The sequence below is a fragment of the Sander vitreus genome, chromosome 22 (genome assembly GCF_031162955.1).
Source record: "Sander vitreus isolate 19-12246 chromosome 22, sanVit1, whole genome shotgun sequence".
NCBI lineage: Eukaryota > Metazoa > Chordata > Actinopteri > Perciformes > Percidae > Sander > Sander vitreus.
The window spans coordinates 5353786-5367218 of record NC_135876.1 but is presented as its reverse complement, the minus strand read 5'-3'; the positions used below and the strand labels follow the sequence as shown (position 1 = coordinate 5367218).

Genomic DNA, 13433 nt, shown 5'->3' with positions numbered 1-13433 from the left:
CTCAAAACAGCATGGATGGATTTTTTTCAAAGTTTGTATGCGTGTGGAAGCAACAGAGACACAAAAGAACACCCCAAATCCCAGAAAAAGTGTTTTTTTCATAATATGGGCACTTTAAAACATTCAAACAAGGTTTTGTGTCGAGTCCCAACATTCTAAAATCTTAATTTTAACTTAAAGATTTTCATTTTCACTGTAAATGCATATCTGTTTTAACTACTAATAATCGTTATCGGCCTAGAAAAAACAGTATCGGTCGATCCCTAGTCTGAACAGAAGCCTCACTCACTTTTACGTACGGCACTCATGCTGTTTGAACCTGTAACATTTCCAAAACCCTTTCATCATAGCACAAGTCTGTATTGAATGTTGTCACATTGACATTCAGGCTTGCAGCAGCACAAGGTTGAATACAAACAGAGAGAGATAAATGCATGTCTGGTCCCACCTTCTCTATCAACTCTCATGCACAACGGAAATAAAATTGGTTTAATTAACCAGGAAACAAGCATGAAAGAGCCAACTAAGTATTTAATGAGATCACATCAGTCTATAAAAAGGTTTGGTAACACTTTACTTGAAGGTATGGACATAATCGTGACATGACACTGTCATAACTATGACATGACACTGTCATGAACGTGTCATAAACGTTTATGACTTCTGTCATTAAGTGTCATTCGGTTTTTGTCATGAACAGTTGACACTGTTTGGGTTGTCTTGATTATGACAACTTGACATTAATCAAAGTGACATTACTAGAAGTTGTCTTGGTCATGACAAGTTGACATTACATTTGTTTGGGATGACTTGACATTAAACAGGATGACATTATGTCAAGTTGTCATTACAAAGACATAGACGAGATAGGGTGTTTGTGCTGCATTCATGGAGTGTCGGAATAATATCTGCCAGAGCAAATGAAACATTGGTTTGGTTCCCAGGATACCACGTATCTAGTCAGAGGCCAGAAGGGAAGTGCTTGAGCACCACCTGGGGTCTATCCGTGCACGTGCCTGGCTAACCCTCAATCAAAGGAAGGTCGCCTTCTGCACTGCTTATATGGAATAAGTGCATGAGAAAAGGAGACAGTTAAGGTGGAAAACCTTTATGGAAAAAATGATTTTAAAAATGGAGTGCAAATGTGCAACTGGTAATATAAAACAGACAGAAAAGGGCAGATCCAGTAAAAAGGGTGATAGTGCTGTAAGTAACAGTCAAACCTTTGTTAATGACCTGAACTCTTTCTGCTTTAGATGTGACACTACGGATGGCAGGACAGAATGTGAGGAATGTCCCTGTAGAGACATCAATAGTCATCAATGAGTCTTGAACTGCAGCCAAACAGGACTAGTGGACCAGGCCCTCTGAAATCCGTCTTCTTAAAGACTAAATGGAGTTTAATCATGGATAAAAAAATCAGGCCTGTGCCAACAAAGCTAGGCACAAATCTGCTAATCAATTTCCGGCCTCCGTACTGTGTAAAGCCATTGAACGAGTTCTGGCTAGCCACCTGAACGTCCCTGTGGCCACAATGCCTGATCCCCTCCACTTCACATATAAATATATAAGCGCTGTCTCTGTTACAGTTACCAAACAGCTAAAGATATGCCAGGGTTCTATTCTAAACACAATGAAGTCCTCCTGTAAAGGCTCATTGATCTCAAGATCAACACGAGGTTAGTCCTCTGGATCAGGGATGCCCACAGAGGGTCTGTGTCAGGGGAGTGGGTTCTTATTCTCTCTCTTTACAGGCCACTTCATGATCAATGAGAAACCCTTTACATTGAATAAGTATGCTGATGACATGGCCTTCTACATTAGGGGAAGCTGCCTATCTGACCCACACCCAGGTCCTTCAAACATTAATCAACAGTCAGCTTAAAGAGATCAACGTGGCCGAGACTAAATAATTCATTATCTGCACAAAACAAGGTCTGAAAACAGCCAGCTTCACTTGATGGCCAACATGTTAACATACCTCGGTACACTTCTGGATTCTAGGCTAAGCTTCTCTGAAATTAACAGCTCACAGCGACCTTATCTTCTTAGGAAACGTAGTGGCCTTAGTGTAAGCAGATTTGACAAATAGTTAACAAATCTATCGTTAAGAGAGATTTAACTTTTCACCGTCCCTCCTGGTACGGTCACCTAAACTGTAGATCTAAGGTTTATGTCAATGGAAATTAAAATAGTTGTCAAACCCAAAAGCTTTTGACCCAATGTGTTGTGTAACACAGCTTTTTATGGTGTTCTAACTGCATCTTGTTTCTTGCGTTTGGTGAGCTGAAGACAAAGATTTTCTCTATTCTACTCTGAACCACATGGAGGCGCTGTTGAGTAAATGTTTCCCAGGGGGCACCTGTGTACCAGATATGATTTAGAAGGGCAGTGCTTGATGAGCAAGGGGGTAAGCTTCTCCTCGTAGATCCTATGGCGCCATTTTGATGCTACCAAGCCGTCACCTCCCGTTAGCATTCCATTGACTGCCATTCATTTTGGCGCCACTTTGAAAGCGAATAACTTTACATCTGAAGCGTTTAAAGACTCTATTTGTCCACTGTTTATTTCTAAAGAAACACGACCATGTATAAAAGGCTCCATTACCGTGTACCTCACGTTATGGCTCCGTAGCAGGCGTTTTGGTAAAAATAGGCTAACGATTGTGTCATAACCACGCGACTTTCTGTCGCACAGTAGAGAAATTACCGTACAGTACAGGAGAAGCTCGCAGGCAGTTTCAACTTACATTAACTGTTTAAGTTTAATTACTAATGTTAACTAGCATTTTAGTTAGCAATAATTAGCCTGTGCCTATGTTATCTCCTTACATATACCTACGCTCTCCGCCTCTGCAAGATTAGGAATGATTGAGATTTCTCTTGGCACAGCTACCAGAAGACTTACAACTTTCAAACCGGTTGCTCACGGCACATCTACGTCGTCTCTCTCAGTTGGAGGCTGCGCAGTAACGCTCAGCCATCACCGGAAAAGTGCTTCTAATATCCTTCACTGGTCTCCGTCCAGAGCAACGGGATCTGTTGGTCCATTTTATATATGTCTATGTTGATGAGCAGTACTTGCTTTTATTACTGACGGAATGATTTGATCCCTCTCATGTTAGAAATACCTACTTATCAGTCATGCATCGTTATGACTTTCGTATATGATTTTGTCTCTGTGTGTGTGTGTGTGTGTGTTACCTGCAGTGGTGTTGGCTGCTGCTCCACCGGAGCAATGAGGACCACCAGCTGGTGGTCGATGCTCAGGTAGCCGAAGACGTCGCACTGTGGCACGGAGACATGAAGCCGCAGGACCTGCAGCACGTCATGGACCGTCACCGGCTGGTTCTTATTCAGCTGCAGCCAGGGGTCAGAGGTCAAACACGGGCGAAGGGATCAGACATACTGCATGTTGGTCACAGTTCAGTCACAGAAGGAACCAATACACAACATCCAGCCTTTAAGCTTCATTCATTTCTGTTCTTCATTTCTTAAGAAAGATTTCTAAATAGCAATGATATGTTATTCTGAAGAAATAAATCTTGTGACCACCAGAACTGTGGTGGTCACACTGGCAACACTGTGAGAGAGTCCGTAATATTGAACAGTCCCTCCAGAAAAACGCGATTATGTGATCGCATAATTCAATGCATAATCAGTCAAAGTCTGCATATTTATGCGGGGGGTGCTTTTTTTCAAATACGCTGCACTTTCGCCGTATAAATTGCCGATTTCCGCGCAAAATATGCGGGGCTTGCATGATTTCATAATCCCCACACAAGAGCAGCAATTTTCCCCTGCAGCCATGGGAACGTTATGAAGTGACGTTATGAAGTAACGTTATGAAGTGACGTTATGAAGTAACGTTATGAAGTGACGTTATGAAGTAACATTATGAAGTAACGTTATGAAGTGACGTTATGAAGTGACGTTATGAAGTAACATTATGAAGTAACGTTATGAAGTGACGTTATGAAGTGACGTTATGAAGTAACATTATGAAGTAACATTATGAAGTAACGTTATGAAGTGACGTAATTACGCGACGTGAACATCATCGAAAAGCTGCAAACCCCGTGATGAAGCCATGATGAAACCGCAGTATTGCAGTAATTGCATAAATATCCCGCATATTCCATCGCATTTGTTAAGAAAACGTGCCGCATAATCAAGGGTTTTTGCCCGCAACAATCACAAAAAAAACTTTTTACGCAAAAAGTAAAAGTAAAGTAAAACGCATTTTTCTGGAAGGACTGGTTAAAATCTGATTATTAATTTTTGTACTCAAAATATTTTTGGTTTGTTCGCAATAAAAAACTTTGCAAAAAGAATATTGTAGTATTTTGAGAATAAAATCATAATATTTTCAGTATTAAGGATGAATATTCAATTGTAAAATGTTTCAATATGATGCGTCTTTTCTCATAATATTATGACTTTCTTCTGTTTTTTCCTGTGTCATCATTTGCCTCTTCAATGCATTTCCTCCCAATGAAGGACAGAAAGGACAGACAGGAAGGACAGACAGGAAGGACTCCTCAGGCTGACAGTTACTGGGAACTCCACAGAGAAACGCGTCCACAGTGATTAGATGATCTCTCACTCTGCGCCCACGTCACCTTCAGCGCTCGTGAGGTCACATGACCGTGCCAATGGAAATAAAGAGGCAGAGAGACACGGATGGCTGAACGCAGCCATCAACAAAACATGAAAGACTGCATATGATCTGCATATGGCCCAGCAGTACACACTATCACTTATACACTTATATACAATATGTACAGTGGTGTGAAAAAGTGTTTGCCCCCTTCCTCATTTCCTGTTCCTTTGCATGTTTGTCACACTTAAGTGTTTCGGAACATCAAACCAATTTAAACAAAAGTCAAGGACAACACAAGTAAACACAAAATGCAATTTGTAAATGAAGGTGTTTATTATTAAAGGAGAAAAAAAATCCAAACCATCATGGCCCTGTGTGAAAAAGTGATTGCCCCCCTTGTTAAAACATACTATAACTGTGGTTGTCCACACCTGAGTTCAATTTCTCTAGCCACACCCAGGCCTGATTATTGCCACACCTGTTCACAATCAAGGCATCACTTAAATAGGAGCTGCTTGACACAGTAAGGTCCACCAGAAGATCCTTAAAAGCTACACATCATGCCGAGACCCAAAGAAATTCAGGAACAATTGAGAAAGAAAGTAATTGAGATCTATCAGTCTGGAAAGGGTTATAAAGCCATTTCCAAAGCTTTGGGAATCCAGCGAACCACAGTGAGAGCCATTATCCACAAATGGCGAAGACATGGAACAGTGGTGAACCTTCCCAGGAGTGGCCGGCCGCCCAAAATTACCCCCAAGAGCGCAGCGACGGCTCATCCAAGAGGTCACAAAGACCCCACAACAACGTCCAAAGAACTGCAGGCCTCACTTGCCTCAGTTAAGGTCAGCGTTCATGCCTCCACCATCAGGAAAAGACTGGGCAAAAGTGGCCTGCATGGCAGAGTTCCAAGGAGAAAACCACTGCTGAGCAAAAAGAACATCAAAGCTTGTCTCAATTTCTCCAGAACGCATCTTGATGATCCCCAAGACTTTTGGGACAACATTCTGTGGACCGATGAGACAAAAGTGGAACTCTTTGGAAGGTGTGTGTCCAAGTATATCTGGCGTAGAAGGAACACTGCATTTCATAAAAAGAACATTATACCAACTGTAAAATATGGTGGTGGTAGTGTGATGGTCTGGGGCTGTTTTGCTGCTTCAGGACCTGGAAGACTTGCCGTGATAAAAGGAACTATGAATTCTGCTGTCTACCAAGAGATCCTGAAGGAGAATGTCCGACCATCTGTTCGTGTACTCAAGCTGAAACGAACTTGGGTTCTGCAGCAGGACAATGATCCTAAACACACCAGCAAGTCCACCACCGAATGGCTGAAGAAAAAACTAAATGAAGACTTTGGAGTGGCCTAGCCAAAGTCCTGACCTGAATCCTATTGAGATGTTGTGGTATGACCTTTAAAAAGGCCGTTCATGCTCGAAAACCCTCTAATGTAACTGAATTAGGTCAATTCTGCAAAGATGAGTGGGCCAAAATTCCTCCAGGACGCTGTAAAAGCCTCATTGCACGTTATCGCAAACGCTTGGTTGCAGTTGTTGCTGCTAAGGGTGGCCCAACCAGTTATTAGGTTTAGGGGGCAATCACTTTTTCACACAGGGCCATGATGGTTTGGATTTTTTTTCACCTTTAATAATTAACACCTTCATTTACAAATTGCATTTTGTGTTTACTTGTGTTGTCCTTGACTATTGTTTAAATTGGTTTGATGTTCCGAAACACTTAAGTGTGACAAACATGCAAAGGAACAGGAAATGAGGAAGGGGGCAAACACTTTTTCACACCACTGTATATACACATATGTGTGTGTGTGTATATAAGTAGATCAGAACCAGAAATATCGTCTTTATTTCCTTGTCTTCCTTGTTTATCTTACTTGTCCAAACCTGTGTGTCCTGCTAGCAGCAGCTAATGTCTCCTGCAGCAGAGGTGTGCTCAGATCACGTCTTTCTAACTCCACTCCTCCACAGATTTTTTACTTTTCAGACGTGTACGTCTTCAACCGACGCGGACTCAAGTGACATCACTGGAGGACATTTATCAGACACAGTCACACCGCTCCCTCTGGACACACTAAAGGCTTTTCTTACTCGCCAATACCTGGAAACACATTTATGTCTGAGTTCCTCCCTAAGAGCAAATAACCACAATCCTAAAGTTGGATTTTAAAGTGAATAAATGAAAGAGAATGAATGAACTGGGGTTTCTCTGAGCAGTTACACTGGTATTCTCATGGATCTTCACTGCTGCAGATCAATCAGCTCTGCTTGTGTTTGTCAGGCTTAAAGACCTGTCTTACACACACGCACGCACGCACGCACACACACACACACACACACACACACACACAGTAGACTGGGGACTCCCCCCAGCGGTCAGCATCTGTAATTACATCTGAGACAGACTGTGTGTACCTTAGAGAAAGTGTTGATCTGCTCTTTGTTCCAGAGGATCTGCAGCATGCTGGCACAGATAGGACAGCAGGCTCCTGGACAGAGGTCAGAGGTCACGCTGGGTTACTTCAACACATCCTCCACAAACTGATGCTGTGAACATGTCATCCAGTATGTGTGGGAACATTTACTGACCAGGGGGGGTGACGGGCTGGCAGCCCGGGGTGGTCAGAGCCGGACAGGGAATCACACTGCACGCAGAGTCGGGAGCCACGTCAGACATGGCCCCCACAGCGTGGCAGGGGCCCTCGTAGTCCACGGCCACACGGTCAGAGAAGGCCTCACACACCGTGTTGTAGGTTTCACCGTTATGGCCACAGACCTGCCGAGGCTTCCGACAGGCATCCTGAGGACAGAGCGCACCCAGCACATCAGCACATTTACATACACATACACATTTTGATATGGTTGTTCCATGTTTTCCCTCATTGAGCTTATTCTGTCTTGGTGACTCTGAGCTTCCCACTAGTGCAACCATGAGGCCAAACTAACAGTGTTTGATATGTGGGAGTCAGAATGGAAAGTCTAAAGCCTTGCTAACACAACAAGTCCTCTTTTACAGTCAGATACTTTCTCCCCTCATCCTTGTGTATGTTTTAAACTTTGTTTGCTTTTTGCTGTTGAAATGTGAAGTAATTTGTGCTGCATTCTTTGCACAAAAGGTGCTTTTTAAGTAAAGGTCATTCATTTATTCAACTCCACTACACAACAGCAATGGACAAAACAAAGAAAATTCAATATTTGTTAGAGCTTTAGCAGTAGAGAGTTTACATTTTTGGCAAACTACCAAGGGTTCATCTTCTGAGGAGCATGAATGTGATAAGTACATCTGGATATTTCTTTGCATTATGGTTGTAGTTGTAAAGACGAGAGAGGAAGTTGTGTGTACATCCCATCCTGTAGGCCAGCAGCAGGGCAACAGGAGAATCAATCTATTGTTCACACACTAGTGATGTCCAGATGAAGCTTTGTGAAGCATCTTCTTTATTTTCTGAGCCCGCTTTTTTTCAAACGCTTCCTCTCAGTGGCACCATCAGGTTAGTGCATGCTCTGTCAGCAGCAGCAGCTAGGTGAGCAGTGAGTGTGTCTCCAGGTGTGATCCTACCTGGCAGTGGCCCATGTAGGCCAGGCTCTTCCCGGCCTGCTGCAGCTGGCACAGACTAGCGTGGAGCAGGCCGTCAGCGTCACAGGCCGGCTCCACGCTGCTCTTATCACAGGCTGCGGGCCGGCCGACACACTCGTGCTGCGGGCAGTCGGACCAGTCGCTCAGACACACACGGTACTTTGGGATGCACCTGGAACACACACACACACACACACACACACATATATGCATTTATATGTCGGTCCTTACAAAGGAGAAGCTCTCGCTCTACTCCACTCATTAGTGTGTGTGTGTGTGTGTGTGTTCTTGTGTAACTGTATTCGTGGGGTCCAACAACCGGGAATACAGTATACTTGTGGGGTCCGGACAGCTTTGTGGGGCCAAAATGCTGGACCCCACAACCCTAAAGGGCTGTTTGAGGGTTAAGACTTGGTTTTAGGATTAGGGATAGAATTAGATTATGGTTAAGGTTAGGGTAAGGGGCTAGGGAATGCATTATGTCAATGACGGGTCCCCACAAAGATAGTGAAACGCACTATGTGTGTGTGTGTGTGTGTGTGTGTGTGTGTGTGTGTGTGTGTGTGTGTGTGTGTGTGTGTGTGTGTGTGTGTAGTGTTTGGACACTGCTTCTGCTTTTTCTTTTGAACATTGTCACTGAAACGCAACACTTCCTGCTTCACATTAAATGAACGTACAAATATTAATGGTGTGGAGCCTTTCACAATGTTTGTGTGAGTGCACACAAGGATGCACCCTCCTGCCAATCATCCCACACTATTCCACCAGTCGACAAAAAAAAAAGAAATTGTATTCAAGAATCAGTTTTGCAAACGTTTGTTGAAACCTAACTCCCACATTGGAGACAGTGTGAGCGTGAGGCATTCTGCCCTTTGAGGAGCCAGAAAGCTTTTAATGTTAAACATCCAAGCAAGAAGCGTCACTGACAGAAAGTCCAAGTGACCGGAATGATTTAGTGAGAAAAAACATTCTTTCTGTGAGTATGAGACAAGTCTGTAGTAAGTAGACAATGAGTTCATATTATTGTTATATAATTGTTAAACAGGGAGACATCTTAGTACTGTTCCTACATCTTACATTATGATAGATGATACTTTATTTTATAAAGGTAACAGGTGTACAAATTACACATTAGTACATTTTAGATTTTTACATTATTTATTTTTTGTAATTTAAGTGACTTTACACTACTCAGATATTTGAGATTAGAAAAGAGTGAAATTATTTTCTTTCCTTTTTTATTTTAGACCGGTTTTGAGGTAAACCAGAATGAATGAAAATCCTCAGTGTGCTTACCTACAGTAAATATATTTCTATTATAAAAACATATATATATATATTTTTTTATTTTGTCTGTAGTAATTTACGTAATTACTGGAAATGTTGCAAACTAAAGGTACGTAATAGATCTGATTTTTTACAAGTTGTTTTTCACAACACATTGGATGTCCTCTCTTACCATGAACCTGCATTATCTCTAAATACAAATGAATGTGGGGTTCCCGTTGCTTACACCTCCATTACTTTCTGAAAAACAGTAAGAAGGCAGTTTTACTATAGTAAAGGAAGTTTTTTTTTTTATAGCTGTGTGTATAACCTCGGACATCTTACCTGGACATGTTGGTATCTTTGCTATTTTACCTGTTCACTGTTTCTCTCAAACGGTACAATGTATAACTGTTTCCTTCTTATTTGGTGTTTCTTTAATTCCAAAAAACATTTATGAGCCTTCCCTATATATTGCATATACAGTATATGTCACTAACTAGTCTAAAACAAGACACCTGCTTAGGCTTTTAGCTGAAATTGCAATCAGCAGTATTTGATAGGCACCAGACTGAAATCTATTGTGTTTTGAATGTGCGGTTACCAGTTTTGACAGCAGTGTGTTAGCATTTGAACAAAGTGCTGTAGATCCACAGTGTTGTGCACGTTGTGGTTAAAGCCATGCGATAAGTGTGTAGAGCTTTGAAAACTGTGTTCAAGCAATGAAAAACAAACTGGAGTTTGGTCCACATGGACTGCTGCTGTGCAGACTGTAGTTAGAGTTTTGCACATGTTACTCCAGTTAAGCCCACTGTCGTCTAGCAATAAAAAAATAGGAAAATGGGAAAAGTCAGGAACACAGGCCTGCCTAGAGTACAGGCTTGTTTCAAAGAATGGCCTCCCTGTAGTTGAGCTCAATAGAGAATAAAATCATTAGGAATGCTTTTTGTCTGCGGCTGTAAATGTTTCCTCAGATCTGTATTCCTGCAATGGCTGGGAGGTCAGAGGTTATGGGTGGAGAGCAGGGGGGAGGGATGATGATGATGATGATGTGTGAATGAACTGGAGGAACCACAGTGATGAGGACCTGAAACACCAACTAACAAAGAGCGATGGAAGAAGAGAGGCAGAAGTGTGGATGAGTGTGAGCAGCAGCTGCTCCTACCTCTGGTTTCTCTGGCAGGGTTTGCCAACGCAGGGGTTACTGAGGCGGCACAGGCCGAACACAAACTGGTGGTCCTTGAAGCCCATACAGCGAGCCACACAGGCGCTGGGATAAGTCCGCCCGTTAGAGGCACACACTGGGACGAAGCGGTCTGGACACCCACAGGGAAGGCCTGGAGGGGGACAGCGGGGATCAGCTTGAGCTACAATATGCTTTAGCTTAAAAGTGCTCATATTATGCTTTTTGGCTTTTTTCCTTTCCTTTATTGTGTTATATATCTTTTTTGTGCACGTTATAGGTTTACAAAGTGAAAAAGCCCAAAGCCCACCCCAAAGGGACTTACCATCTCCTACAGAAAACACTGTTCACAAACTGCTCCAAACAGCTCTATTGTAGTCCAGCCTTTACTTCAGAGACAAACGTGCGTCACTTTGTAACACACGTTATGATGCTCGCCTAGCTGCTAGCATGGCGCGCCCTCATACTCTGCTTCTGACTGGCTAGTAGTTCTTACCTAGCTACTGAGCATGTGTGATACCCAACAAAGATGGTACAGAAGTGCGATGCCTCACTCTGTAGCTAAAACAGAGAGCTCAACACACAAAAGAGGAGCTGCAGCAATGTGCAGTACAACGGAAATATGGAAACCTATTCTGGTACAACCTCTAAATACAATTATGAACCTGAAAATGAGCATAATATGAGCACTTTAAAAAAAAAATAGTCCGGACACGCACGCACGCACGCACACACACACACACACACACACCGGTAAAGTGTCTGCGGTCCTGGTCAGAGCTGTCGTAGCTGAGGCATTCTCTAGCGGAGCAGATGGCGTCCCCAGCAAAGCAGGAACAGGTGTGGCAGTCCATCCTGAAAGATGTCCCGTGGCCTGGAGACAACAACACGTCCACATGTCAGCAGCATGCTTCTGTAAGAAAGCGGACCTGTACAGAGCAGCAGGACCAGTGTCTGACTCTTGATTCTATGAAAGCGTGAGGGATACTTCAGGGAAACCTCAGGGAGTCGTGTCCCACTGCGAGTCCATGCAACTTCTGCTCTCAGTGCAAATATCACTCACATCTAATTATGAGTGGCAAAGATATGATGACAACTCTGATCTAACTAGTAATATGGAAGTGCGTGAACATTTTGCAAACATGGACAACTAGTAAGCCAAAGTTGGTCCTTTTAATAAACAGTATATATATATATACAGTACACAGTACAGTATATACAGTATATGGCATGTATCACAGCATGAGACTGAGGTTTGCCTGGATAACCTAACTCTGCGCAGAAAAGTTATTCAGATAACCTAAAACCTTCTTCTTGCAGCCAACTCTTGATCCCACTCACGATTCCTTCTCTTGTCCATGAAGCATGTCTTAATGAATGAAGTAGTTCTGATTTGCAAACTCTCATCTCAGCCCTGTGTGCTGCTCAGTGTTAACAAACTTGCACCACATAGGTAGACTTCTGCTGTATCTGGGCGTCCACAATGCGGCGTATCCGAGCCCCTAAAACAGAGACATTTGGAAACACTGCTGCACCCCGTTTTGGTTTGACAACTCCGGGGTTGTGTTCTAGTCTGGACGGACACAAACAGAGAGCTTTGGAAAACGACGCGAACAGTCAGTCAGTCTTACCGGTTAGGTAGGCTAACATTAGTTCTGCTACTGGAGCTACAACTCTTGTGTGGGCGGAGATTGTTGTTTCTTTCTCTAAACGCTGCTTCTAAATGAAAATGTAGTGGTGTAGTTGCAGCCTAAGACCTCTGTTGTCTCTTAGGGACCTGTGGAAACTCTTTGGACATGCAGACAAACATGAGGGGCATCTTACTCTTCCTCTGTCCTCCTACGATGCAGGGCTTGTTGGTGTCCACACAGGGCATCTCCAGACAGTTCTCCAGGCGCCCACTGGGACCACAGCTGCACACCTCGTGACACCCAGAAGGACCGGTGCGCATTGGCACCTGGATACGAGCGTCCTGCTGCACCAGAAACTCGGAGGCCTCGCCCAGTTTGCAGCCTGAAGACACACACGTCACACACACACACACACACACACACACACACACACACACACACACACACACACACACACACAGTGAGCATGGGTGCGATGCTGCAGACACGGTGCAGCGGTGTAGCAGTGACTCGTACCTGGCACACAGAGGTGTGGCTGACAGCTGAGCTCATCCAGGCAGCCCTTCCTGTTCACCTGGCATAAGTGGTTGCTGGGGCAGGGGTTGGGGTTGCATGGATGAAGGACCTCCTCCACGATGCTGTTGCCTAGGGAACTGGGGGCTGGAGGGAGAGTGTGACGGGGCAGGGGAGGAAAAGATGGGCCGATCAGATAGGAGAGTATTTAATGTTGGGGACAATGCAAACATGTACACTCACTGTTTTACAGTAACTGGGTTTCGAAATAAAAGCCCAATCAGAGGAATGCAACAGTTCCTGTGTCATTGCACTTACATGTGGCACTGTAGTGGATTAGGGTTAGGCTTATAGGAAGCTAATGTACAGCTCTTTTATGTGATTCTGAGTTGTACCTTAATGGTTGAATGCACTTTGTGCTAAAACCGTCAGCTAAATTACATATAATGTAATTAAAAATATAATATAATATATATATATATATATATATCAGCTGCAGTGGTGTTCTGCCTCCTGGTGGCCACGGAACTATTAATTTACTTTTGAAAGCCTTAAAGCAGTATGGTTATCAAATCTTCTGTGGACTTCTGTGGGATTCAAATGTTTCTTTTGCAGTAACAACACTATATCTTGTTGATCTAAAACTG

General features: G+C 43.3%; 1 protein-coding gene across 1 annotated transcript in view; it reads right to left on the bottom strand.

Moving 5' to 3' along the window:
* Positions 1-13433, bottom strand: part of reck (reversion-inducing-cysteine-rich protein with kazal motifs) — a 53685-nt gene that overhangs the window by 3624 nt on the left and 36628 nt on the right. The window contains exons 13-20 of the mRNA XM_078281309.1: positions 12790-12933; positions 12467-12655; positions 11394-11516; positions 10625-10796; positions 8176-8365; positions 7206-7416; positions 7032-7105; positions 3204-3359 (exon numbers count right to left, since the gene is read on the bottom strand). Of these exons, the coding sequence (XP_078137435.1) occupies positions 3204-3359; positions 7032-7105; positions 7206-7416; positions 8176-8365; positions 10625-10796; positions 11394-11516; positions 12467-12655; positions 12790-12933 (1259 nt within the window). The remainder of the gene's footprint in view (positions 1-3203; positions 3360-7031; positions 7106-7205; positions 7417-8175; positions 8366-10624; positions 10797-11393; positions 11517-12466; positions 12656-12789; positions 12934-13433) is intronic.